This window comes from Rhinolophus sinicus, chromosome 16 (genome assembly GCF_057876585.1).
Source record: "Rhinolophus sinicus isolate RSI-liver-muscle chromosome 16, RSI-T2T, whole genome shotgun sequence".
NCBI classification, from domain to species: domain Eukaryota; kingdom Metazoa; phylum Chordata; class Mammalia; order Chiroptera; family Rhinolophidae; genus Rhinolophus; species Rhinolophus sinicus.
In genome coordinates, this window is record NC_142516.1 from 188,365,881 (window position 1) to 188,392,819 (window position 26,939).

Sequence of the window (26,939 nt, forward strand, 5' to 3'; positions counted from 1 at the left end):
TTCCCTGTGTCCCTTTTGTATTTATGTTTGATTGTGTGTAGTAAGAACACTTAACATGAGGTCAACCCTCTTACCAGATTTTGCGGTGCACACGTTGTATTAACTACAGACAGTGCAGCTAACTACCGTGGGGCCTGGAACTTTCCATCCTGTGTGACTGAAACTTTACTCCACAGAGCAGCAACTCCCCATGCCCCCCATATTCTCCCTCACCCCTAGAGTGAACGTACCTCATCCTCATGGGTCTGCTGAATGGAGAGCTCAGGAGATTCTCTGCTGTGTATTTTCTCTCCTACAGGTTTGTCCTGGGCCAGGTATGTTAGCCAGGAAGGCACTGAGGACCCCGAAGCACCTGCAGAAGGAACAATCGTGTCCCACTTGCTACGCCACCAAGTAAAACGCTACTTCTTTCCACACACTCCCCCTTACGAGGGTAAGTAACCATACCTGTGACAAGTTCATCCACTCCGCAAACGTGTCGTGAATGAATGGATGGGAAGGTGACACCTCCACCCACCCAGTGAATGGATGGCTGGAGGTGAGGCTGGGCAGTCATTGACAGTAAGGACAGGCTGTGTTTCATGAAGACGCTGTGTGGATGGCTCAGGCTGTGCTACCTGTCAGAAAGGTCACAGGGGTCTGCAGCCTCCCCCGCCCCCGCCACTCCCCGGATTGGTCAGTAACACCTGGGAGGCTGGGAGGCAAAAGTATGGGGCCCCTTCTGCAGCCTCTGGGCTTCATTCAAGCCTGATGGGAGGAGATGACGTGGAGTGAGACAGCCCCACCTCTACCAGGTTAGAGCCCTGCTCCCTGGGCCTTGGAGTTCATGCATTCTACGGGACATTTGCTGACCGTATGCTAAGTGCCACGTGAAAAATGAGTGCTCACGGAATGCCTCCTGGGTCGGCGTGGCTGAAGCGAGACTGTGATGTCAGCCTATTGCAATGAGGAGCAGAGGGGGGACAGAGGACAGAGGGCCCACAGCCACTTTTCTGGTTAGTTCCAACCCACTGTCTAAGCCAGCTTCAAATCTGTAAGGACATAGTGGGAACAGTAATTTCCATGGTGTCCTTAATCCCAGACTCATTCCTGACCCTAAAACAGGGAAAACAAGTCTGGAAGTTCAGTGGCAAGAGGAGAAAATTCTCTCTTAATTGTTTTTCTCTGAATTGGGAAAACAGTCCCATCGGCATAATACCTCCATCTATGTCTAGTAGCACATATTCCACAGAAGTAGAGTTGAAAAACAAATGACTGAGAAACTAAATTCTTAAAATCCTTACCCAGTCACGAAAAGTCTGTCTCAGTCTTACCCATATTTCCCACCATTTTCTGTCACCTCTGTGATACTCAAGCACATCGTGATTTCTGGGAAATATTTTGCTCTCTCATTTCTTCGCACAACTCTGAGGAACATGTCTAACTTGTGTTCAAGACCCCATTCAGATGCTACATCTAGCATCCGTTTAAATGTAACGTTCTCTGTGACCTTGTTTGGTTGTCCTCTATGTTCGCCAGTCACTTTGTGCAGACTCTACTATGGAGTTATTATATTAAATTTAAATATTTGTTTACGTGTCTGTTTCCCCACTAGACGCTGAGGTCCTGATCCAGAGAACGTTCCCCTGCTCTGCCAAAGCATGTTAAAATGTCATAAATAATTTTTCCTGGAAAGTTTGAGGAAGTGAATTCATTTACCAAATAAATAGAAATCTGTAGGGCCTCTTCCCACTCCCCCACCTGTTCTATTCTTGTTTTGCTCTCTTTCTATGATACATCTTTCTCTCTCAAGAGTTATGAGCTTTCTGTTTGTAACACTGTGTTTGAGAAGCTGCTAAGATAGAATTTTCACTTGGGATTCAAAATAGTATGGTGAGTGGAAAGCAGGCCACTGTGTAAAAGAGGTGACTAAAAACCAGTGAGAAAAAGGGAGGCCAGGTGGCTCAGCTGGTTAGAGCACGAGCTCTGAAAACAACAGGGTTGCCGGTTCAATTCCCACGTGGGATGGTGGGCTGTGCCCCCTGCAACTAAAGATTGAAAACGGGGACTGGACTTGGAGCTGAGCTGCGCCCTCCACAACTAGACTGAAGGACAACAACTTAGAACTGATGGGCCCTGGAGAAACACAGTGTTCCCCAATATTCCCCGATAAAAATTTTAAAAAACACACCAAAATAACCGGTGAGAGAAGCATTAAATCCTCACGCTGTCAAGGGCGTGAGAAAAGAGTGGAAACTGAGGCAGGGTTTTGCAATAATCTTTCTGGAAAGGGCTATGGGTGAACTGACAGGCCCACCCTTCTCCTGATGGGAAGGGCATGTGGCCCCTGTGCCCGCCCAAAGCAGCTCTTCTGCCTCTCAAATCTGACAGGTGGGACTTGCTCATGGGAGCCCCCCACCTGGCAGGTGCAAAGGAAAGGTGGATGCTGCGTTGAAACGGGCCCACATTCTGAAGGATCTGGTGGGAGAACATGATCCAGGTGTGGGCTTCATGCAGGAGTCGCCTTTGATCCTGTTTTAGGGGGACACTGTTGAGGCCAGGAAATGTCAATGAGGATGTGCCTTAGATGTCAGCAGATGCTTAGGGGCCGAGGAAGGAGTGAGCCATGAGCAGGGTGGAGATGTGTCCTCCTGCCAGCTGACTCCACAGGCACAAAGTCAGCTTCCAATGGAATAAACCAATAGGAAAGTCTGGTCTCTGTCCTCCTCGTGCCCCTCTCCTGTTCCAAGCCTTGGAGGTGTCAGACCGCAGTAATGCAGCCGGGGAAGAAGGGAAGAATCTGTTAGGAAAGGAGCCCGTTGCTGCTCACACGTGCCCTGCCTGCAGCAGCGCTGAGCAATGAACTTCAAGGGGATTGTGGGGGCTTCCCGGGCCTCCATCGCTCTGCCCTTGCAACATAAGGATCAACTAGCACCAAGCAGGAAAGGAGATTGAATTGTTCTCATGCATGTGTGTGCACGTGGAGGGCACGTGGTAGTTAGCAGGGATGTGTCCTGGAGCAGCAGGAAGGGGGAGGTTAAAGGAGCCATGGCTGGTGTTACAGGATCTGGTGTTGGCAAAGTCACGAGAACAGGGAAGGGCAACATGACAAAGAGACAACTGGCTTGGAGATTGACCTTGAAGACTCTCAAAATGATCCATTGACTGTGATCCACCTGTTGGAGGTCGTGGACCCCACGATTTCTATATCCCTTTTATGCGCTGCCTATGTGTCCATGAAAAAAGCTACTGGGAAACGTGAACGTCAGTAGAGAATAAGGTCTAAGAGGACAGGGATCAACTGCGTGTTCACTACGCAAAATCCAACACCTACAACAGGACTTGACACGTTGCAGGTTCTCAATAAGGATTCTTGAATGAATGGTCAGATAAACTGGTTTTGTTTCATGAAAAAGGTGGTTCAATGGACAAAATTTTATAATGAACTTGTCTTTTTCAAAACCTGAGATTCCTAACATTAGAGCATTGTGTCTTATGAGTTTCTGTGGCAATCCATTTGACTACCATATTGTCGTGAGTGATAATAATGTTTGCACACTGCTCGCTCTGCGCCAGTCTCTGCTCAATGCTTGGGTGTCAAGTTTCAGTTTTGCGCAATGAATAAATTCTAGAGATCGCCTTACAATATAGTGCCTGTAGTTAACAATGTGGTATTTTGCATTTAAAAATTTGTTAAAAGTGTAGATCTTATGTTAAGTGTTCTTACCATAAGAAAACCAAATCTAAAGGATGCAAGGAAATTTTTGGAGATGATGGATGTTTCTTGCCTTGATTGTGGTAATGGTATCGTGGGGGGTTGCATGTGTCCAAACTCACCATACTGTATACATTCAATAGGTGCAGGGTTTTGTATATGTAAAAAAAATTGTCGTTTAGAAAATGAAGTGATAGAAAATAATTTTAATCGATTGAGCAATTGACCCGTTGGTCCAGCCACACAGTTGTGAGGCTACTGGTGAAAGAAAGTAGAAGAGGAGGGGGTGGCGTCCCTTCCCGTTTGGTTTGTCTGAAGGTCCAGTCCCAGATCTGGGGCAGAGCCTCTGACGATGAGCAGAGCGCCTTAGCCTGGCGTCCATCAGAAACCTTCCCCAGCTTCTGCTTTCATGGTGTTTTTCAAACACTTACGCCTTGTTCTTTGCTGTCAGTTGTCATCATAGGAGACCATTTAAGAGAAAAATGAATGTTTAATCATTTTAGTACTTGAACTGCAGAGTGAGATAAGAATTGTACATGACTCAAGTAACTCGGCACATGTTTAAGGTAACAAATACTCTTCCAGGCAACTCCTTCATAATGAGGGGGGGAAATAAATCTTTTCAACTCTTTAAAACTCTCCCCTCTGCTTCCCATGTTCACCTGGTCTACCCTAGATATCCCATCTCCCTTACAGGGAGGGCTCAACCCACGCACGTCCTCAGAGGACCACTACCTACCCCTCAGCACGTGTTTGATGGGCCATATCCTTTCTCAGTTTGCCTCAGAGAGTCCTTACTCGTCCCCTCACACAACGTTCTAGATTATTTCAAGGGCCATATTTGTATTGTAACACAGCCATCACCATTTCTCCTCCTAATTGCCTCTGATTGACAGTTCATTTTCCAGGGAGAAGGAAGGTGACATAAGCCCAATTCAAGGATCTGACTTTTATCCCATCAGAATGGTTGCGAAAGAAATCTGTTTCCTATCCATTGCCATCCTCCTCATATCCCTTTGGGGTAAAATGACCACTGTTTGATTCTTAATACCTTAAGAATTCCTCAAGAGGCTAATGTTGAATATTTCTTTATATAGAACCTGCACCAGATTTCAAAGTTGTCAACTGCAGGAAAAGCAAAGGCCAGTGTCAAGAATATTGTAATTATATGGAAACGCAACTAGGCTACTGCACTAAAAAAATATATGTCTGCTGTTCACATCCAGACCTGAGGTTGCTGTCATAGAAGCGGAGGCTTTGTCCACCTGCCATTGTTCACCTGTCTACCTGGGCCACGTCACCAGCCCAGGTGCAGTGTTCTGGAGAAGGGGCTGAGCAGAGAGGGGCTGAGGCATTGTCGTCAGTGCCAGGAAGGCTAAACATTTTATTGTAGCAGAAGAAAAGATAAAAACGGGCTACCCATAATCTACAGATACAATCTTAGAGAAAGTGACCTGGCTCGCGATTTACAAAATCATCAAAATCACACAATTTTTGCTGATAGTTGTGGATGTAATAAACTTACATAAGAAAGCATTCAAGTATTTCGTTCTTTTGTTTTAAAAAATATTTTTTGAGTACCCACTTATGTTCTAGGCACTGAAAATGTAATGAATTGGAAACATGGATGTGTGAAGAGAGAAACACTGAATAAATAAAAACAATAAAATGCTGTCCATTCTATAATGTGGGTAATATGTGGAGAAGACCAATATAAGAGAATGAAGAGAGGATTCTTGGGGAAATTTGAGCAGGATTTTGGGGGATGATTAGGAATTTGTTACGTGAAAGAGAGAGGCAGCGAATTTCAGGCAAAGGGTACAGTTTGTAGAAAGGCAGGGCGACATGAAAGAAGGTTTGCTAAGTAAATGCAAAAGAGAGGGACTAATTACAAGTATCAAATGAGGCTGGTGTAGAAATATTGTGTGAAATTGTCAAATAAAAATATTATGCTAAAGACTTTGCACTACTAAACAAGAGAGGGAGACTGACATCACCATATTTTCCATTCTAGAATGTTCATCCCAACAAAAGAACTGGGGATGGGCTGGAAATGTGTGAGGTTAGCGGCAGGAAAGAGACGGCCAAGTAAGAGGTGATGGCAATGGATGGAGCCCCAGGATTCCCACTCGGTGACTAAGTGGAGATCATAGTCATGAAGAGGGACCTGGGGTGGGGACCAAAAGAGACTGAATTTACAGGTTTGGTGACAGAAAAGAAGGAAGGTGTCATGCAGGGTGTCATGCGGGGTCTCTGGTCCTGCTCCCCGCATAAGAACGCAGGATATGGTGAGGCCAAAAAGGAACACCAATGGAGCCATAGATAGGGGAGTCACACCACTATATTCTCACTGGCGGCTGGGTTGGAGACACAGGAAGCAGGAGCCACACGATCCGCAATCCGCCATCCGCTTCTCTGCCAACAAACCCCCTTGTTAACTGAAATCTGCGCTTGCTGGCTCAGCCACGGCAGTTCTATCAGTGGCCAATGGCTAACTGGTTACAGCTGATGGCCAACTATTACCCGAGCCAGCATCTTCCCACATGAGGCCGAGAGCATGGAAACTGCTCTCTGGGACTCTGTCCCCACAGAAGGGCATGGAGTGGAAAGGAACTGTGTTAACCGAGGCAGCATACACAGGACGAGGGGAGCAGGCAGACCATGGAGAACTGGACACACTGGGTTTGAAGGCCTGAGGCGTTCGCTGTGCCCAGTGGGAACTGGAATGGACTGACGTGGATTCCAGGATATAGGAGGAGACAAGAAATAAGAGTTAAAGGCATTCACTTGTGGGTTGAAACTGAAATCTTGAAAAAGTCTTATAATCTGTCACCCAGGGACAGGTTTCTGGGGCGCAAAGAAGAATGCTCATGTCTAAGTGAGGCCCAGAAAACGAGGAGTCACTGAAGGAGGTAAGGAGGGACCTAAATGATGAGGAAGGAGAAAGCTGGGTGGTGTGGAAGACAGTCCAAGAAAGAAAGCGGTGCCTGAAACAACACGAAGAGATAGTGGAAAGAAGTGAAGGATGCCCTCTGTCTCCACATTTCCTCAGCTATATCTAGTTCAGAGATTGGGCACCAGTCACCCGGGTCCCACAATGAGTTCCAGTAGCAACATAGCCTTGATATTAAGCCCTAGGACCTCAGTGTCTCCTTCTAAATGATGGGAACAAAAATTTACTCAAGGAAGCTTTTCATGTGCTTTTTGATAGAAGACTTAAAATAGTGGTTGCGAGACCAAAGTGGGGGGACGCATGTGTATGTGAGAAGTTTTCAAAGGGAACATAAAGTTGAGATGACTGAGAAGGAGCTGGAGAAAACTGGAGCCCTCCCTACGAAAAACACATCTAAACACATCACCATTCTCCTTAAATCTCTCCAATGGTGCCTCTGTTTTCATTCACTCATCCGTTCACCCATTCATTCATTCAACAGATATGTAGGAAGCGCCCACAGTATCCAGGTACTGTTCTAGATACAGGAAATCCACCCTCATCTAGCTCACATTTGAAATGGGGAGGCGGACAATAAGGAAGATGTGTAAGTAAAATGTCTGCTATATTATAAATTGAAAATGACAAAGGAAAAAAATCAGGAAGGGAATATAAATGTCAGACAGAAGCGTTGCCTTTTGGATGTAGGAGTTAGAGGAGGTCTCACCGAGAAGGTCGACTTTGGGTAAAGTCCTAAAGTTGGTGAGGGGTGAGCCTCTGTGTCTATCTGGGGGGTGGTCGGCATTCCAGGGATAGGAAATGGCAAACGCCAGTGTCCAGGAAGGAATGTGCCATTGTGTTTGAGAAACAGCGAGAGGTGGCCAGTGTGGCTGCAGCCAGGAAACCAAGGGGCAGTGGAAGCAAAGACAATCTAAACTAGATGTAAGTTGCATCAAGAAAGTTTTAAGTTTAGCAGCAGAAAGAACTTCCGGGGCATTAAGACTGTAAAACATTAAAAGCGCTTGACCCAGAGAGATTTTGGAACCTATGTTGGGATTCATAAAAAACAGGTAAAAACTGATTTTTTCTACCACTCTGTGATCATTTTTGCAGTTCTGCTTAGAGATCGGTGGTGAGCGTAATGGGCTCTCCAGGTCAATTCTGAGAAAGCAACTCTGTGAGGCTGTGTTGTTCTTTCTGCAGAAATCTGTTGAGAGCAGGAGCCTGGGCCACGATGAGGCTTTATGGACACCAGCCGCACCCCTGGGGGGACGAGGGCCTCCAGCCAGCAGGTTGCTTTAGGTCGTAACACGCCCGACTGCCTCGCTCTCTGCTCTCCGCGCCCACCGTCCTCACACAGTGTCCTGCGCTCCCACTACACCCCCAGAAGCCTTCTGCGGGCTTTGATCCCTCGACTCATCCTCGTCCGCAAGCCTCCCTGTCATCAGGAAGTCTGCCTCCTCCTCAGTGCCCAAGGCTTGCTGGGGCGGGGGCAGGATGGCAGGCTCAGTCAATCGTGTCCCCATTTGGCTTTAGTAATGGCCACACCTGCTCCTTCCATCCTGTCCAGGCGCATGGAAGTCACTGCAGCCCTGCAGGCTTGGCCTCCTCAGAGCCGGCTTACCTTTACCTCGTGAGTCATAGCAAACGACCGTACTGGACCCAAGGACCCCTTAGTAATAAGAACAAACATAAAAATTAATCTGTCCAAATGAAGGGAGACTGAATTTATTAGCACACTGTCTGCCTCTTTCTTGATAGACCAAACAAATTCCCGGAGTCAGATGAGTGACATTAGGACAATAGGGGTAGGAACCAATCCTGCCTGTGGGGAAAACACATCTTACCTTATGGGGCAGCAGGTGCATCTGTCAGAGGGGTCTGATTGGCCAGGTCAAAGTGCACGGGTGGCTGTTGTGGGGAAGCGTGGGGCCGTCGTCTTATGCTTTCAGGACAGCAGGGGAGCGTCCACAGAACCTGTTCTCTCTTCCATCTGCCCCCTGGACTCCTTCTCAGAGTTCTCCCCACTCTGCTTCTCCTGCCTCTGAGAGCTCTGAGAACCCTCTTGAAGAGTTCTCATTGCTACCGCCTACCTGTCTGTCCAAGGCACCTGTAATGGGCCAGGAATAATTTCTATTTCACTGTAGGACAAATTAAAGGTAGAGTTAAATGATCCAATCTATATCAGGTGGAGATTGGATGACATCTAGAACCCTAACCCAGCTCATATCAAACCAGAAGACTCAAGTGTGTGCTTTTTTGTCTTCATGATTTTGATGTTTCTAAGAGAACACATGTTTGTGTCTCAGAATATTTTCTGGTGGCACCTCAGAGATAGGCACTGGACAGGAGAGGGGTAACAAGACCCTCCCCAAGCCCTAGAGCAAGGAGTTTCCCCACAGGCGGGCAGAGGCGCTGTGTGTCCCAGGTGACTGTGTGTGGTGTGTGAGCAGAGGTGTTACAGCCCTTACTAGGGATGCTGGTACTTGGGTTCACATCCCAGCCCCAGTAATAATGACGTTGATGATCTGTGTAACTCCTGATGAGCACAGTGGGCAAAAATGTCCTTCTAAACCCAAACTCTTCATGACAATCATGAACTGTATTTGTATGAATGAGGAACTCATCCTGGGAATCAAGTGGCCTGACCACAACCGGCGAAGACAACTTACGCAGAGGTCTGCCCTTGAGACCCGGTACTCACGTTCCTCAGTAGACAAAGGAAAGGTGGTCGTGGGAACTTGACATGCTCTCCTGTGATGAATTATGTTGAGCCTGGAAGAGAAAGAAGACCCGTGAGATACAGGAGACAAGAATTTGTTGTGGGACTGGGGGGAAATGATAAATGATTGTCCCAGCCTTCTGCCTGGCTTGGCCGGAGGTCTGGTGAATGAAAGATTGTGAGCTGCCCAGGGCATCATAATGTGGGTGGAGGATACAGGAAGTCACTAAAGAGTTGAGTTAGGATGGTAGAAAGAAAGCCCCAGAGCAGTTTCCAAGGCTAGAGGGAAAGGGGGCTGCTCAGGCCGATTAGTCATTTTTGGTCTTTATTTGAAGCTACAGGAATAAAAATGAAAGACGGACAAGGAAGAACCCATGTGGACTCTATAAGAGGAAGTCAGTGGGAAGGTCATTTCAAAGGGATATTGTGGTAAGAATCCTTAGCCAAAGCATAAGAACAACTGGCCCCGGACAGTCAGCTGGTGGGGACCCACTTTATTATTTCACTTGGTCTGAACCCAAGGGCTGTACTGATGTAATTCAAATGTCTGGGCACCAAGCACTGATGTGAGCCTCTGATGAACAGAGAAATTGCACTCGTTGTAGACGATCAAGGCACTCCCCTGTGGTTTGTAGGGGACTGTGAGATAATTTCACCAGGAGAGTGAAGGCTGACATTTCTGTTGATAGAAAGGAAAAGCAGGACATGAAACACCGTATATGGTGAAAGAGACATGATAAGGGAAGAGACGCGTCAGTAAGAGTGAGGAGCCCGTTGGGACTGGTGGAAATGTAAGTAGGAAAGTGAGGACGACTCTGAGAGGGGAACGGTGACTTCAGCCCCCCACTCTATGCTTTTTGCCGGCAGACATGATGTCAGGAAGAACGGCAAAGCCACAGGGGTTTAATGTTGAAGGACACTCATGTTTTCTGTCCTCAGGATGAGCAGTGACCTGTGTGGCAAAGGCACATGAAAATGGCTTTGGTCATGGCACATCTAAAGAGACAAACTAGCATCTGGCGTTCATTTTTTCAAACAAGAAAAAAGGCAATGTAGTATAGAAAAAAAAGTAAATGTTGTAATATTTTCGATAATGGCTTTTGGATGAAATATTTTCTGATTCCTTGAATATTTCAGAATGAATTTCTCTTTTATCCATGGGATATAATAAACCATGGAGCCAAATGCTTGCAACATAGTTTTTTTCTTAAAAGCTCAGAGGTGCCATTCCTTATCTAGCATTTAGTGTAGGGTAAGAAATACGGAAGGCAGGGCTGCTTTTGTTCTTTTATAGGACACTTGTTTTTGTAGGTTTTTTTTTTCTTTTTGTTTGTACCCGAAACATTTATTAAGGCAGATTTAACTGCAATTTTTATTTTATTGGTTTTATCTGAAAATTACGAAGCTTTATTAACTGGCTTATACTGGTAATTTTCTATTTCAAAAATGATTTAAAAATTTTATTTTAACATTATCTTTTAAATGTTTAATTGTAATGTGGTAAGAACACTTAACAGGATATCTATCCTTTGGACAAATGTTAAGTGTACAATACAGGCCTGTGGACTGTAGTCCAATATTGCACAGCAGATCTCTAGAGATTATTGATTAACAATTCCCCGGTTCCCCCGGTAACCACCATTCAGATATTTCTTTGAAAAATTTCTGTTTCCCTCCCAGCAATACCATAGCCTTTGTGCTGACTTTCCTTCCTTTGACTTTCATCTGCCACCTTCTCTAGTAGTTTTCATGTCTGTCTTTTTCCCTTTGTGAGTCTGAAACGCCAACTTGGATCCTCCATCATTAATTCAACTTCCAAAGTATCAACGTTTTCTTGCTACCATAAACATTTCTTTACTCTTCCAACTCGTTTTAGTCTAATGCTGCTGTTTTAGTTCCCCTTGTTTTGTCCTTAGAGATACTTGCTTCTAATTAGTAGAGGCCATGTTTTTTAAAATATGTGAGACAGAATCATCTTCTGATTCTCATGGTGGATCTTTTTCACAGGACCACTCTTTTGCTCAGTCCCCCAATAATATTCCCTTACCTTTATTTTGTAGGGTTTTTTTTTTTTTTTCATACACTGTATTGATGTGAGTTGTTCTCTGTTGCAAAATGTGGATTCATTCAACAGCTATGATTGAGCACCTGTTATAGGACAAGCACTATTCTAGGTGCTAAAGGAAAGCGGATTGTCCCCACAGACCTTAGGGGAAAGGGGGCAAGGGCATTCTCCTTTCTTGTGTGGCAGAGGCTGCTACATAGTTTGGGCACGTGGAGGCTCCAGCGCCTTTGTGTCCATGTCTATCAGAAGAAAAAGCATCTTCTTTCGGGAAACTGGAAGGGGGTTCTGGTTCACCACGCTGTCCCCAATAGCTGACGATCATTTACCAAATATACCTACTGCAAACATGGTGCTTAGAATTTTACTTACCATGTTTACAGTCCCCAGACAATCTCTTGAGGCAACTCTTACTGTTTCTCTTACCCAGATAAGGAAACCAAGATGAAAACCAATGGCCAATTTAATCCTTGGTTCTTGAACGAATGAGAATTCTCTTAACAGGCTGAACGAATGAGAATTCTCGTAACAGAAAAAGTACTGAATCAAGCTTGTTAGGAATGGAGCAATGGGGAGGTCTGGTCTCTTAGATAGTCTTTTCTAGCGCTCATCGGTCACATCCTTAATGAAATATAGAATATTGGTATCAACCAACTAATGATGTAGCGTCTTTTGCCAAGGAGTTCCCAGATGATTGGCTATTAGTATTAAGGGTCTGTGAATTAAGGGACAGCCTAAAGTAACAAAGTTATGACAATACAGGATTAACATATATAAAAGAAGGTAGATTTAAAATTGTGACCAAATATGAGGAGAAAAAGAACATTGTACCAGGAATCAAAAGTCCCCACACTACAAGTTAGAGATGTACAACACCTATAACCTTATACCTCACTATGTTTCCATTCCTTAACTAAAGCTAGAATAATAACTGACCTGCCTAGATTATAGAATTGCTAGAGAAGGGAAAAAACTCGTGAAAGTTAATTTTCAACTATAAAAAAAGCACAAAAACAAGGTATTATGATTAAAGGATTCTACAAAAGAACAAAGACTTTCCTATTTCATCATCATCATTTAATTTCTAACTTGTCGCCTTATATATCCCACAGGACCAAAGAAGGAGCTCAGAAATGTCATGGAAATACACAACATTTTTGAATCCATAGTACAACTGCACTATGATGGCCTTTTTGCAAAGGAATTTTTCTGGCAGCTAAATCACATGTCAGTTTCATTGTTATTAATTGTTGTTAATAAATTTTAGAGAGAGAATCAAAGAATTGCATAACTTTCAGACTCTAAGGGAACTAAAAGCACAATACCTTATTCTACAGATGTAGAACTTGAATCCCCAGAGATAACGATGAAAGCCTGTCAAAGTTTATTAAGATTTTAGAGACTACTGCACTGGTGATTATTTTCAATTTCATAAGGTTAGTGAAATATTTTCCATGTTGTTTGAAAATGCGACTGAAACCCGGTCCTTTTGTCTTCATGGATGTTTAAATAATTGTCTCAGGGCGGCATTTGCCCCAAGTTGAATAAGAATTGTATATTGCCTGCCACCTATAGACACAAAGGAAGGTGGCAGTGAAAGAGTTTTAGCTTGGATTTCACAAACGAAATCGGAATGCATTCTACTTTGTTTGGTGGGCATAGAGAAGTTGGTGCATGCATGTATGTCTACAAAGCATTACAACTCATTACATTAGAAACATCTTCTGGCTGTTCCAAGATCTGATTCCTAGAACTGCAATTAACCATCCTGCGTCTTCTGATGAGTCAATTTCTCTAAAATGAGGAGCATTTTAACAGCACAATTAACGGCTCCTTTCTATACTGATATTATATGATTTCAAAAATGTGCAACGTTTTCTCTTTTTGATGTAGTAAAAGATACATAATGCAAATTTTAACCACTTTGAAGGGCACAATTCAGTGGCATTAAGTACATTCACAATATTGGGCAACCACCGTCACTGCCCGGGTCCAGAACTTTTTTATCACCCCGAAAGGAAATCCCCATTAAGCAGACACTCCCCATCCCCTGCTTCCTGGCTTTGGCAACCACTAGTCTCCTCTCTATCCCTTTGGATTTGCCAGTTCTGCACATTCCACAGAAGTGGAATCATGTAATATGTGGCCTTTTGTGTCTGGTTTATTTCGTTTAACAGAATGTTTTCGAGGTCCATTATGTGAGAGCATGTATCAATACTTCATTCCTTTTTATGATTTAAGAATACTTAATTATATGGCTATACCACAATTTGTTTATCCATTCATCAGTTGGTGGACATTTGGGTTATTTCCACTTTTGGGCTGTTGTGAATAGTGCTGCTATGGACAGTCATGTACAAGTTTTTATTCAAATACCTGTTCTTACTATATATATGCTCACACACTATACACACACACACACTCATATGAATATATTTGCTAGCTCATATGTTAACTTTGTTTAACTTATTGAGAAAACACCAAACTTTTCTACAGTGTCGGCACCATTTTACATTCCCACCAGCAAGGGATGATGGTTCCAATTCTTCTACATCCTTATTAATACTTGCTGTTTTCCATTTTGCTGTTGTTGTTTTTTATGACCACCCTAGAGCATGTGAAGTGGCATCTCTTTGTGGTTTTGATTGTATTTCCCTGATGACTAATGATGTTGAGTATCTTTTCACTTGCTTGTTGGCCATTTATATTTCTTCTTTGGAGAAATGTCTATTCGGGTCCTTTGCCCATTTTATTTTTTAATCGGGTTGTTTGTATAATTACTGTTGAATTATATCAAGGTTTTCTTTTAATATTTATAAATATTTTGCTACTGTTAGATGTTTGCAAACCCATGTTGTCTTTCATCTCTCCTTATTTTGTCTTCTTCTATGAGTATAATGCACACAGAATTATCTTCTGCATTGGAACAAACTGAGCTTTAGTTCCTTTCAACCCTGTAATTATACAAACCTGTGAACCTATGACCAGATTAATGAGATTATTCAGTGACCTTAATTTTCTAGTTTGTCTTCATTTGGAATGGCATGTCTACTTCTCCAGAACTATGGGTGAAATTCCTTCTTAGCAGTTGCGTTCCGAGTCTGTGACTTGGAAATAAATTCATGTGTGGAGGAAAAGATGGGTGATAATTCATGATAGTATTAATTTATTTCTTGCTCAAATGAGCTGATTTTCCAACATAGCTCATAAAATTTCCAAACTCTACAGAACATAATTACCAAACAATAATTTCACAACTATTTGAGCAGGGGCTTTACTGCTAGGAAAAAAAAAAATACATTCACTTTTAATTTAACTATTTTCTAAATTAATATAATAGCAAAAATGAATACAAAGTATAAAACTTACTTTTTGTTGTCTTATCTACCAAGTTGACGTCTTAAAAATGACCCATATATTTGTGTGTGTGTGTGTGTGTGTGTGTGTGTGTGTGTGTATATATATATATATATATATATATATATATATATATACATATACATATATATATATTCTAGTATTTTTATCAAACAGTAACTCCTGTATCTTATAGCTATGCTTTCTCCATCCACAGAGGAACATTCAGAATTAAAGTCATTCATTGAAAACCTTGAACTTAGGATGTGATCTTGGTGTAGAAGCCAGTTTTCTCAAGAAGCAAAGCAAACTGCTTAGGCCTTTTGTACAATGGGAGATTTCAGGGATGTGTTCAGAACAAAGGCTCCAGAGGAAAAGAATTTCAAATTTTAATAGATTTGTTATTTATTGTTTGACTCACACATACACACGTATCTTGATATTTTATAATTACTTGCTTCATGGTCACTATAGGGTGACCATTTTGTTGCCAAAGAGAGAAAAGCAGCTTTCAGTTGCCAAGTAGCTTCCCCTGAAGTTCTATTTCCATAGGTTTAAAAAAGAGCCAAGATACAGAAATGCCAGTGAATCCAGGTATTCTGTTAGGACCCACCGTCTTCGTTTAATCTTTCCCAATCTTAAAATTTCTTAATCTGGAATCTCCAGAATGAACGCCTGGCCCTCCCCTCGCCCGTGCCCTTGCTCACCTGCAGAAGTCTGGGGCCACACCTGGCATCTCTTCGTCAATATCCATTTTCTAGGTAAGCATCATGGTCAGACACGCTTGTTGAGGGCTGGTTAAGTAAGGTGGGAGGCCACCTACAGGAACATTAAGCACTGTAATAAAGAATGAAAAAGCTCCCGATGCACCCACGTACTTAAAACATTTCCAGGATGTAGCAAATGAAAAAAGGGCAAGTCCAAAATAATGTATGTAGTCTGTTATTATTTATACAAAAAAGGGCTATAGATTCCTATATGCTTATGTATACGTGGAAACCCTCTGGAAGGTTTGATAAGAAGCCAGTAACAGCCATCACGAAGGCCTGGGGGACAGGGTGGGAAGGAGAGTTGATTTTCACTTCTTAGTAAGTGAATTTTAGGGGAAGTAAATCTAAGTGATGCTGAGACTAGAACCAAGCAGGGGCAAATGTGTAGCTGCATCACCTAGGCTTGCTAGCATCAGCCATGATGTAAACCTCCATGGAAAGCTGTCCTTCCAGTACCTACTCTAACACCAGCCCGTTTGAAGACCAGCCTCTTGCCCCCCTCTCAAGGGGTCTCCATCCCACACCCCCAGTGCCCTGCAGCGCTCTCTGCAGCTCAGGCCAACACAGCCCCGGTGGGGCACCCTGTGTCTCCCACTGGAATGCCACCCCCTCAAGTCAAGAAGACTTTATGAAATGAGGACGAGTCTACCCTCTTCCCCCATGGTAGACAACTTCCTGACTTTTACTATAGATTTGATTTGCCAAAATGTAAAAATAATACTATACGTTTTATCCAGCTGTTTTCCTCTTTTGCTTAAACTCCGAATGTTTATGAGGTAGAGCCATGCTGTGTGCATCTGTAGTTGTTGTTTTTTCTTTTTTTGTTGCTGGGTGGGAATACGTGGTCTGCTCCGTGCCTCTGTTGTGATACCATCTGTTCTTTTGATGACTGTCATGCACGACGCTCTGACGGACAGTCTCGCACACATCTCTTGGGGCACGTGGGCCTCCGTCTACTGAGTGTGCACCTGGCACTGTATCCATGTGTTTAGCTTTTTGAGGCAGGGGAGGCGTCTTTGCACGTTTCTGTCTCTGTCACCTAGCACAGCACCTGGCACTAAGGAGCCACTCAGCTCTGCTGCTTCCTTTCCCACCTCAGCCTCAGTATGCCGAGTTACTGGGCAGGCCCTGCTCCTCTGGACATTGTTTTTAGGCGGCAAGGGAGAGTATCCAGTGCCTTCTGCACACAGCCTTCCTCAGTAGACCAGATAAATGTGCTCATTCCTGAGTAGTGTTCCCTTAAGCCTATAAATGTCCCATTTGTGTGCCCTCTCCTGTCCACTCCACTGCACGCTGCATCAGATTTGCTTTTCTGCAGAGGACGGCTGGGCGAGCCAAGGGAACCCTATGAAGGTCCTCTTTCTCTTCACTGTCCTCTTCTGTGTGGTCGAGATGAACTCTGGTAAGCATCTTCCAGCCACTGACAGCCCAGACAGGTGCACGGAGAGAGGCTGGGGGAGGGGTGCAGGCACTCCCTCCATGTGTGTCCGTGGGGGAGCTGGGTATCTGTGTGCTGTTAGTGGGTGCAGGCAGGCCCCCTGGAGCTCAGCTCCGGATGGTTTTCATCTCCCCTGTGGAGAGTTTTGGAAAAGATAATGTGACTTATCAAGGTCATAACACAGGCAAAGGGGCACCTTTGGTCTGAAACAAATAGGAAGCATTCACTGCAGAGTGAGAAAAGTCTTCAGAAGGAAATGGCAGTCATACGGATGTCAGAGCTGGAAGGCACTAGGGACCCTGTGTGGAAGCCCCACACCCTCCAGGGACAGGAAACCGTCTCCCGAGAAGGGAGAAGGCGCAGCTGTGCACCTGATGGTCCCAGTCCTGGCAGTTCTTCGCACGGAGAGTAACATCCCTCCAGCTTTCACAGAGAGCCCGTTTGACAGATGAGTCACCTCAGGCGTGGCCGGTTAACTGAGTTGTCTGAGGAGGAATAACTAGTTATTGTAAGAAGTAAGACTAGGATCCAGAGCTCCAGATGCCTAGGCTTGTGGTTCTACCTTTGGCAGCCGTGGAGCCATCGCTTCACGTCACTGACCTCCGGAAGCCATGACAGAGCTGAACTGATGCAGGGTCGTCCTGCTGGCCCCATTTATTGCTGAGAATTGTGCAAGGTTTTTAAATCATGCAAGCCCCACCCCTATGGGTGTTGGGTGGCTTTTAATTTTTTTTTTTCCAGTCATGTTAGATGACATTTGCAGACCTGACAGAAGAGCTTTCTTGCAACCTTCTCATTCCCAAACGGGAAATGGGTTTTTGTTATTGTTGTTACTGAGATACAATTCACATATATCATTATATTAGTTCAGGTGAACAACATAACGATGTGATGTTTGTATCTATTGCACAACAATCACCACAGCCAGTCTGGTGGGCATCCATCACCACACTCAGCTACAATTTTCTTTTCTTGTGACAAATAGAAAATACTTTCCTCACGAGGTGTTTGTGCTTGACCAACATGTCTACAAATCATGGTGAGGAGAGAGGTTTTATTTTATGTTTTTCGCTACAGGATATAAGACTAAAAATTGGGCCACAAGCTGAGAATCAGAACTATTTCCACTTTCTGTAGAGACCAAGACCCACCCCTCCACTATTCCTTTGTTCTCCAAAATGCCCTTTGCTTTCCCCGAGTGCATGAACTCATCCATCATCAGGATGCCAGAGAACCCTGTTATAATAATGTAATAATGGCGGATGAAATATACTGTCTCCCGGCAACATTGTGAGTTGTAGATTCTTGGTCCTCTTTTAAAGCTAAGAAACCGAAGCCCAGTTAAACCGAAACTAGTTCTAAGACACAAAACCTTGTAAGAATATAGTGAACATGTGAAACTGGGCTGTGGGCTGGGGTCGTCAGCCTTTATTCTCTGTACCATCTGAATTCAAATCTATTCTATTGTGCCAATAGGGGATATGCTACCTGGAATTAGGAATATTATCTGCCTTATGCAACATGGAACCTGCAGACTTTTTTTCTGCAATTCTGGTGAGAAAAAAGGCTGAAATCTGCTCCGATCTCTGGAATAGATGTTGCATATCCAATGCAGAGGAAGGAGGGAAATATAAACCAGCGAGGGGTGGCAGAGCGGAGACCTGACATGTGAGCTTCTGGAAGGCAGCGGGGATCGTCAGGTACCCCAAGAGCACAGAAGACTGTGTGGCTTATAGTAGCTGCTCAATAAACCTTTGTTGAATGACACCAGCACTCAGGTGACGTTCTGATGAAAGAATTTTCCTAAGAGCTTGCTTTTTTGCCTTTTTCTTTTTTTTCCTTTGTTTGTTTGTTTGTTTTTTGTCTGTTTTTGTTTTGTTTTGTAAAGAGTCTCAGAATTCTGTAGTGCTCTACCTCCTTTCCCTGTTCCAGGAGGTGGCTCTCAGCTCCCCACAGGTGGGTGGACTTGAAACCAAGGTCCAAACGGTCTCGTCTTCAGAGGGATGCAAATGCAGCCAATCTACTGGCCTCTTTTCCGCTGAATAACATCTTCTTATCAAACCCAAAGCAGCCCCGTCCTACTTAGTCCTGGACCATAGTGAGCCCTACCCCTCCCCACCCAGGCCTCTCCAGTAATAATCACAGTAGGGCACATGTAAATGGAGTTTCATTGCTTTCAAACATGTAGTCTCAGGTTATCTCCCCTGATTAACACAACTGTCCATTTTAGGGATGGGGGAAAACGGGTCAGAAGGTTAGCAATTCCTAAGTGGGATTCTCGACATGCCCCCTCAGTCAAGCACTCATTGTTCTCTGTTTCCTCTAAAGAACATATTTGGGGACAATTAAAGCAAGGTAGGGCTCTTGTTCACAAAGATGCGGTTCATACCACTATAGTCTCGCTGGTGGCTGGGTTGGAGATACAGGAAGCAGGAGCCACATGACGCGCAATCCACCATTTGCTTCTCTGCCAACCAACCAACCAACCAACCCACTTGCTAACTGCAATCCGCGCTTGCCAGCTCAGCCATGGCAGTTATATCAGTGGCCAATGGCTCACTGGTTACAGCTGACGGCCAACTAGCCACAGCTGACGGCCAACTAGTCACAGCTGATGGCCATCTACTACCCGAGCCAGCACCTTTCCACGTGAGGCCGAGAGCCTGGAAACTGCTCTCTGGGGCTCTGTCCCCACAGATGCCCTGAGCTTTCATGCTGTTGCCCTTTGCTTTTCTCTGGCTCCTGCTCAGCCGTATGGTCCATGCTGTGTCTTTGAGCCAGTCCTCCCAAGAATAGTGACTGTGCAGTACAGGCAAGAAATGTAAAAAAATAATAACGTGATGCATGAGACCACTGCCCAGGTTTTTCCAGATAAAGAGCTCGATACGATACCTTCTTTCAATATTTCTGTTCACTGCCTGAATCCAGTTGCTCACGAATAAGCTGAGTCGCCTAGAAAGCAGGCTTCTGGGTTCCTGTCTCGAGTCCCAGCTCAAGTTTCAGTGGCCATCCGGTGTAATGCTCAGAGCCTCTCCCCAGACTCTTCTAAACCCACTCCTGCATTTTATTTTCTAAATATGAGATCCCAAGGAGTGGAGCCTCTGTTAACCGCAGGCATCTCTGTGGACTCCTCTCTCACTGCCTGACGGGGAGGGCTGAGAACCGGCTCCAGACCCGGTGCAACGCCTGCCTGGGAGGGGTGTTAGACTCTGCTCCCCAACGAGACACAGATCTGCAGGCTTCAGGACAGGCAGGGAGGGTTACATACTCTGCAGAGGGCACGTGCTTCCACTGAGCTTGTGCCACTGGCCAGCCGGTCCCTTCTCTCGGCCTGATTTTCCTCAAAAATGAAATGAGGGAGCTGGTCGAGACCTCTGACACGCCTGCTGGGAACCCATGGCAGAGCCCAGGACCCGCCAGCAGGGGGCGATTCGCACCGGGTTCTAAACCGCACTGTTATTAGTAACATGTTTCTAGTGGAGACGTTTTCTAGTGGAAACGGGGCCTGGTCGGGACCGTCATCTTGCTGAGTGGGCGACATCTCTGAAAGCAGTATTTGCATGCCCCAGTCAGCTACGGTAGAAGGAGGTGCCCGCAGCAGAACAGTGTTCGCTGAGGCTTAAGGGTGCAGATACGAAGGGAAGGGAAGGACGACCGGAAGGGTGGAGTGGGTGTCCAGGTGTCTTCAGCGGCCGCATTGGAGATGATTTATTTCATCCTGTGAAAATCGTTTCTGTGAGGCTGGGGGGGAAGGCAGACGCGCCCCACAGAGACCTGAATATGCCCCAAAGACCTGGATTCAGGGTCTTGCTCCATCTCTCTGAAATATTGAACAAGTTACTTCATCTCCATAGCATCCACTTCCCCATTTTTTAAAGTATTGGATTGAACATGGTCCTAAAAAGCCCTGTTAGGGTTCTAACACAAGGTGAAGCCCCAAATGTTGACCGTTTTTCAAAGCGGGAAACTACCTCGTCTACAGGCAGCCTGTCGATACCAATACTAACCAGCAGAGGGCGTGCTGCCACCTTCGATGCCTGCAAACAGCTTCCACAAAGGCTTGTGAAGTGGGTCGTACCAGTTGGTTAAAGAAAGCAGCAGCTGGGAATGGAAGCCTAATTGAGACTAAAGGAAACCTGAATTGCCAGCACTCCCAGCCTGCATGTCTTGGCATTAATTAGATGATAGTGTCTCATTCATCGCTGCCCTCCACAGAGTTCCACTATAGATCTGTTGAAATGAACTGAATTCAATCCAGACTGCATGGGTCAGGCTATTTATTAAAGCAGCACTGTGCATCTCGTTATTTGGGAGAGGGGCCAGGCCAGCAGCAGAGCGGTGGGTAATGAAAGCCGAGCCTGCCTGCTTCCGGCTCCTGCAAGTCTTCTGGAGTTTGACGCCCCAGGGAACAAATGCCCAGCATCCTCAACCATGGGGAGACGGCGCCAGGCAACAGAAACTCAGTGGGTTCAGAGGAGGACCCATGGCTGCCACCCCAGGCCTGCCAGTGCTGTGCCCCAGAAACCTCTTCAGGGATTTTTACCACAGAGTTGGACTGGATGGCAACCAGGCACACCAGTGGGAGCACTGGCTGCGGCCCCTGCATCCGTCCTGTCCTTGGAGCCCAGGTCTGCTTCCACGTGGGGACTCACTGGCCTGTCCTTGCTCTGAGATACTCCAGCTCACAGTCCGGAGGAGGTGCAGGCAGACCCAGGACTTGGCCTCTTCTCCTGGTAGGACTCGCGCTGGGAGCATGGACCCTCCACCCACCGCGGAGGGGCTGGGCTGTTCCTGGCGGTGGTCTGGGGCCCCGACAGTCAGCGGGAGGCAGGGACCAGGCTGCATCCAACGGTTCCAGGGGCTTGGCTAATGTTATACTCCCTTGTAGAGACTTTTTCTGACCCAGGTATAGTTCTGACCCCACTATCCCTCTCGGAACCTCCCCTTCTGAGATGACTCAGTGAGTAACGAGGAATGACAGGCATTCCTTCCTCCTCTCAAAGGGGCTCAACTGCCCCCTCCACATGTATCCTGCCCCAGCTCCCTCCCCTGCTCCCTGCACACAGCCGCCATTGCTGTAGGTGGACCTTTTGGCCCTTCAGTGCATCCCTCTTACAGGCTCTGTCCCCATGCTGCCTATTCACTTATTGGGCTGTTTCTCCTGCTAGACTTTGAAATCCTCAACATAGAAGGTCTGGCTCTCACTCGTATTTATACCTTTAGTGACCAGCCAAGCACGATCAATGTGAAACAGGTGAAGGATTTCTTCAATCCACGGCTGCCACCCTTTCTGATCCAAGGGCAGAACGTGGGGCCCCCAAGGAACCCCGGACACTGCCCTGTGACTGAAACCTTCATACCGTCTTTTCTCTCACAAGCGGCCCTTATTAGCTCTTCCCTGTTACACCGCCTCACAGCTGAGCCTGTAACCTGCTCCTTTTCAGGGTTATCAGCTCCCCCTCCCACGCTGGGGGCAGCAGAACCAAAGGCGCAGGAGCTGGAGACCCAGACTCCCCTGTATCCTGAGTGTCCACAACAAGCATTTGCCTCTGAGAGCATCACAAATAGCTGTCCCCTGTCAGTGAAGGAATTTGAGACCACCCCCCCAAAAAAAAGGACCAAGGATGTTATTAACAAATCCATCCCTTTGATAGGCAACACGTTGTCATGAAAAGAGTCTGGAGAGAATCAAAATACCTGGATCCAGACCTCAGTCTGCAATCCTGGCCGGCCTCACTGAGCCCCAGGCTCCTTGTTTGTACGTTGGACATAAATTTTGTATTCGCTGATTTCAAATGACAAAGAATTTCAAATGACATGGAATTCCTTATGAATCATAGAGTATTGGGACTATATGGGTGAGTTAGTTATCTGATGTTTGAACACATAAGACACAACAAGTGATTTGAGATTGTTTTTTCAATGTGGAATCAGCATATATCTCAATGAATACCTATGATAGGGGACATAACTCAGGGATCAAAATACACACATGTACATATTTACACAAAGTCGCTCCCTACCTGGTTACAGCAGGATGGATTTTTATATGACCCATGGTCCCTCACATAAGTTCGATGTCTATAAGCTCTGGGTTTTCATCCGGATGAAGGGACCTGCCCCCAACCCCACGTCTTGAGATCTCTAAATGCAGATAAGCTGAGGAGAAAGGTGGGAAGCTGGTCCCATCACCTGCCTCTGAAGGTAATGATGGCTACCTGATCCCACCTGGCCACAGCTCTGTACTGGGGAGATGTGTGCTGATGACATTAAAAAATCTCTCACGCCAATCAATTTAAACAAACAAGCAAATAAATAAATAGAAATGAAAACCAGGCGGTCTCAGGTAAAATAAAATCTCTCAGGCCAAACCCACCCTGCTCTCACCACCGGGAACAGCCAGAACTCTGGCAGAGTTCTCCCAGAGCAGTTACCAGCCATCTAGACAGGTGCGTCCTTGGAGGCACTGCAACAACAAAGGGCTGAGCCGAGTTTTTAACAAAACAAACAAGAAAATCCTTCAAAGTCATCCTTTAGGGAGGCCATAGGTCACACACTGTCACAGTTGTGTTGCAATAGCTCAACACAGTAACACTCCTCTTGTGGAGCTGCCCTCAGAGACTTCCTCCAGGAAACGAGTAATGCCGCCTCCCAGAGAGAACCTCCGTAGCAGCATCGGGTGTTAGGCATGGAAACTGAGGCCCCTGGAAGTTCAGAGACCACCCATGGCCCCGGGCTACGTCCCTCACGTGAGGACCAGTGAGCAGCCACTGGACTCAGCAGACGGAGGACAGTGTGTCCACCGTCCTGACTGTGCAGCATGGGCCAGGTCAGCCTGTTGTTTCCAGGTTTCCTCCCGGTGGGATGCCAAGTGGGTAGCACCTCACCTGCAGGTTATTCCCCAGGGACAGTCACGTGTCTCACCTGCAGGGACATATATGCCTGTCCTGGCACAGTCTGAGAATTCATGTGGGGGAGTAGCCTGCCCCACAGACAGGCCACTGAGGGCTTGGTGGTCACCGTGGATGTCCAGATTAGAAAAATTCTGGTGCCAGACGCCAAGTGACCCAATTACGTTCTCAAGGTATGCCTGGCAGTACCACCTCTACCCACTACATGGTGCTCACTGAGGCTTCCTCTGCCCCGGCTTCTGTGCTAAGCACTTCACATGCATTCATCTCAGTTAATCTCTGGAACAGGCACAAGTGTGCCCATCACACAGATGTGAAGCTACTGACCCACAGCCACACAGCTCCAAGGGAGGACGCTCTGTGCAAATCTGCCAGAAGCCAGCAGAGATTTGAGATTACATTATAAGTTGTGCCTAAATAGGTTTCCAACGCTTGCCTGAGCTTATGTAGCAAGTCTGGGGTGGACCCAGAGAGGCCCTAGTGTGGCCCCCGTTCCCTCACACCACTTTCCACACCCTACAAAATAAAGAGGAACAATGTGCATGCACAATGTCATTTCTAGTGCTCCTCACTTCATAAATAGCGGTGTGAGGGTTAGCGTGGTCGCAGCAATGCTACTGCAAGAGCACGAGTTATAAGTTGCTTTGCACAGTATACACATGACCTGCAATGAGGTGTGTGTCATTGTCTGGAATTCAGAGACGAGGAAACTGAAATTTACCCAAGCAAAGACCAAGACCACACACAGCTAATGAAGGGGCAGGAAGGGACTGCAATGGCGGGTTCTTCTCTGCTCTTTGGTGGGAATGTGTGGACAGGGCTGGGCTTCCTGTCAAGGCTCCTGTATTCCTCGATTTGGGCAAAAAAGGAAATGAATTATGGGCTTTAAGCGGGGACAGCACCCATGAGAGGAATCACCTCCAGGTACTGAAGACTCAGCCGCTGTCTTACCTTGAAGGAAGGAGGCAGAAGGACCGGACTAGATGTCCTGAGAACATGGGGAGATGCTTCTGCTGGAGCCTGGGGTTTTGGGAGCAGCTGCTGAGCAGAGGTTACATCTAAAACTCCGCAGCCCTCTGTCCACATCAACATGAGCAGATTTCATCCTGTCCTTTTGAAAGTCCGGGGAGATGTTTGAATCGGTTGTTTGTATTTCTCTACCTGAAAACCTGAAAAGAACTGGAGGTGCAGAAACTCGCTTCCACCAGCTGCAGGGGCCTAGGTGTGAGGGCTCCTCTCTGCACCACAGGGGAGCGGGTGGGGGAACCGTCAGGCTCAAGCACCAGAACCATCCGACCACCTCAGAGATGCCTCCCACCAAGGCCCTGGCAAACGTATGCGTGCAGCCGGCTCCTCCTGAAGCTCCAAGCAGCCCTGCTGTCTTACACTCCTGAACTCACTTTGTTCTTTTATTTCCCGAATTTTGCACCTTCTGTTTCCTGGGCCCAGAACACCACTCACTCTTTCACCCCATTCTCCTCGCAGGTCTCAGCTACCCTTTCTCAGGAGGCTGGAATCCCCGTGTGTGGTCTGGGCAACTCTCCTGTGCTCCCTTAGCCACCTGTAAATGCTGCAGCCAGTGACTGTCACCTGCCCTGCTCCTGCTGTCCCCTCACCTGTCACCCTCACCTGGCTCCTTGACAGCCCAGAGCCTGGTCGAGTGCAACACTTTTTCTGGAATGCTTAGGGGCTTGTCTGTGGAAAGGAAAGAGGGGAACAAGGAGACGGGGAAGAAGGAAGGAAGTTAAGAGCAAGCCCAGTGGGTGGCACCTGGGAGGGTGACTTGGACCAGCCCTACCAGAATGTGGAGGGTCGGAGACTGCCCGCCCTCCCACATCCGGCTGGTACAGCTGTGGAGCAAGGGTGGGACCTGCAGAAGGAAGCACCAGCCAGGTAGGGGCAGCAAAGGGAAAGGAGGACCGACTGCCAGTGAGAGCCTCAGATGTTCCAGGTGTGTGTGGTGCAGGTGGGTGTTAGCACCTGGAGGCAGGAAAATTGCCAGAGCTGAAGAAATTTTGGAAGGAAGCCTTTCTGCCAACACTGTGCTTCTTCGTCCTTCTTCCCGTAATGATGAGCTGTCTGTCCAATTCCTTTCACAAGACTCAAGGTGTCATCCCTCCATGTGAACAAAGCACCACAGACACCAGGATGCCTGGGAGAACGGGGGGCAGGGCCGGCGCCAGGGAAGCAGGTTCCCGTAGTGACTGAGAACAGGCGGGTCTTCCTGGCGAGGCCTGAGAAGGGACGCCCAGGGCTTCCTGGCTTCCGTCTGCCTGAGCAGCTGACAGCAAAGTCATGGTGACTCACGGAACTAAATGTTCAGGTGTGGTGCTTGACGCTAGGTGTGGTGCACGTCACAGGTGAGCACAAAGAACTGGAAGAGCTGCACATTTCACTTTACTATTGTCACCGTGTTGCCACAGGGAGGAAGCTGGAGGAACACAGCTAGTGACCAGCCACCAGGCAAGGTCTATGTCTCAAAGCCAGGTGAGTGTCCGCACTCGTAAGAAATCATCTTCCTCTAGTCCTGTCCTGTGGTGCTCAGTGCCATTATGGCCGCTTTCAACAATTGCATATTATGCCCAAGGCTCCCCCGTCCCGGTCTGACAGACTTGTCTGGGATGCATCGTTGGCTGTGTTTGTTATGGGACCCGAGTGAAGCTATGCCAGTCTAGAGAAGTTAGAAATTTGTGTGCAAAGTTATAAAGAAAGGAAGAATTTTGGCACCAAAAAACCCATGAAGATGTGAGGTGATGGATGTATTAATTCATTAAACAGAAATCCTTTCACCATGTACAGATACATTGAACCATCATGACATACAATTTTAATATCTTACAATTTTGTCAATTATACCTCAATCAAGCTGAAAAAAATAAAATGAAAACATAAAGGGAACGCAGTCTAATTAATAGAAGAAGAAAAAAGAAGGAATGAAAGGTAGAAGGAAGGGAGGTGTTTTGAGAACCAGGAATCAAGAGAGGAACAATGAGAAGATTTAGAAAAGCGAATTTTGGCTCAGTATGTAGAAAAGTAAAATAATTGCTGCAGCT

The 26,939-nt window shown here is 46.3% G+C and overlaps 1 protein-coding gene across 1 annotated transcript; it reads left to right on the forward strand.

Annotated features, from left to right (window-relative positions):
- Positions 1–301: 301 nt before the first annotated feature.
- LOC109461043 (sperm-associated antigen 11A-like) lies at positions 302–18,782 on the forward strand. Its single transcript, XM_088793036.1, is given in 5 exon segments — positions 302–433; positions 15,434–15,528; positions 16,856–16,939; positions 18,452–18,534; positions 18,536–18,782. Coding segments are annotated over 4 exon segments (366 nt in total). The 5' UTR covers positions 302–433; position 15,434; the 3' UTR covers positions 18,641–18,782.
- Positions 18,783–26,939: the final 8,157 nt, after the last annotated feature.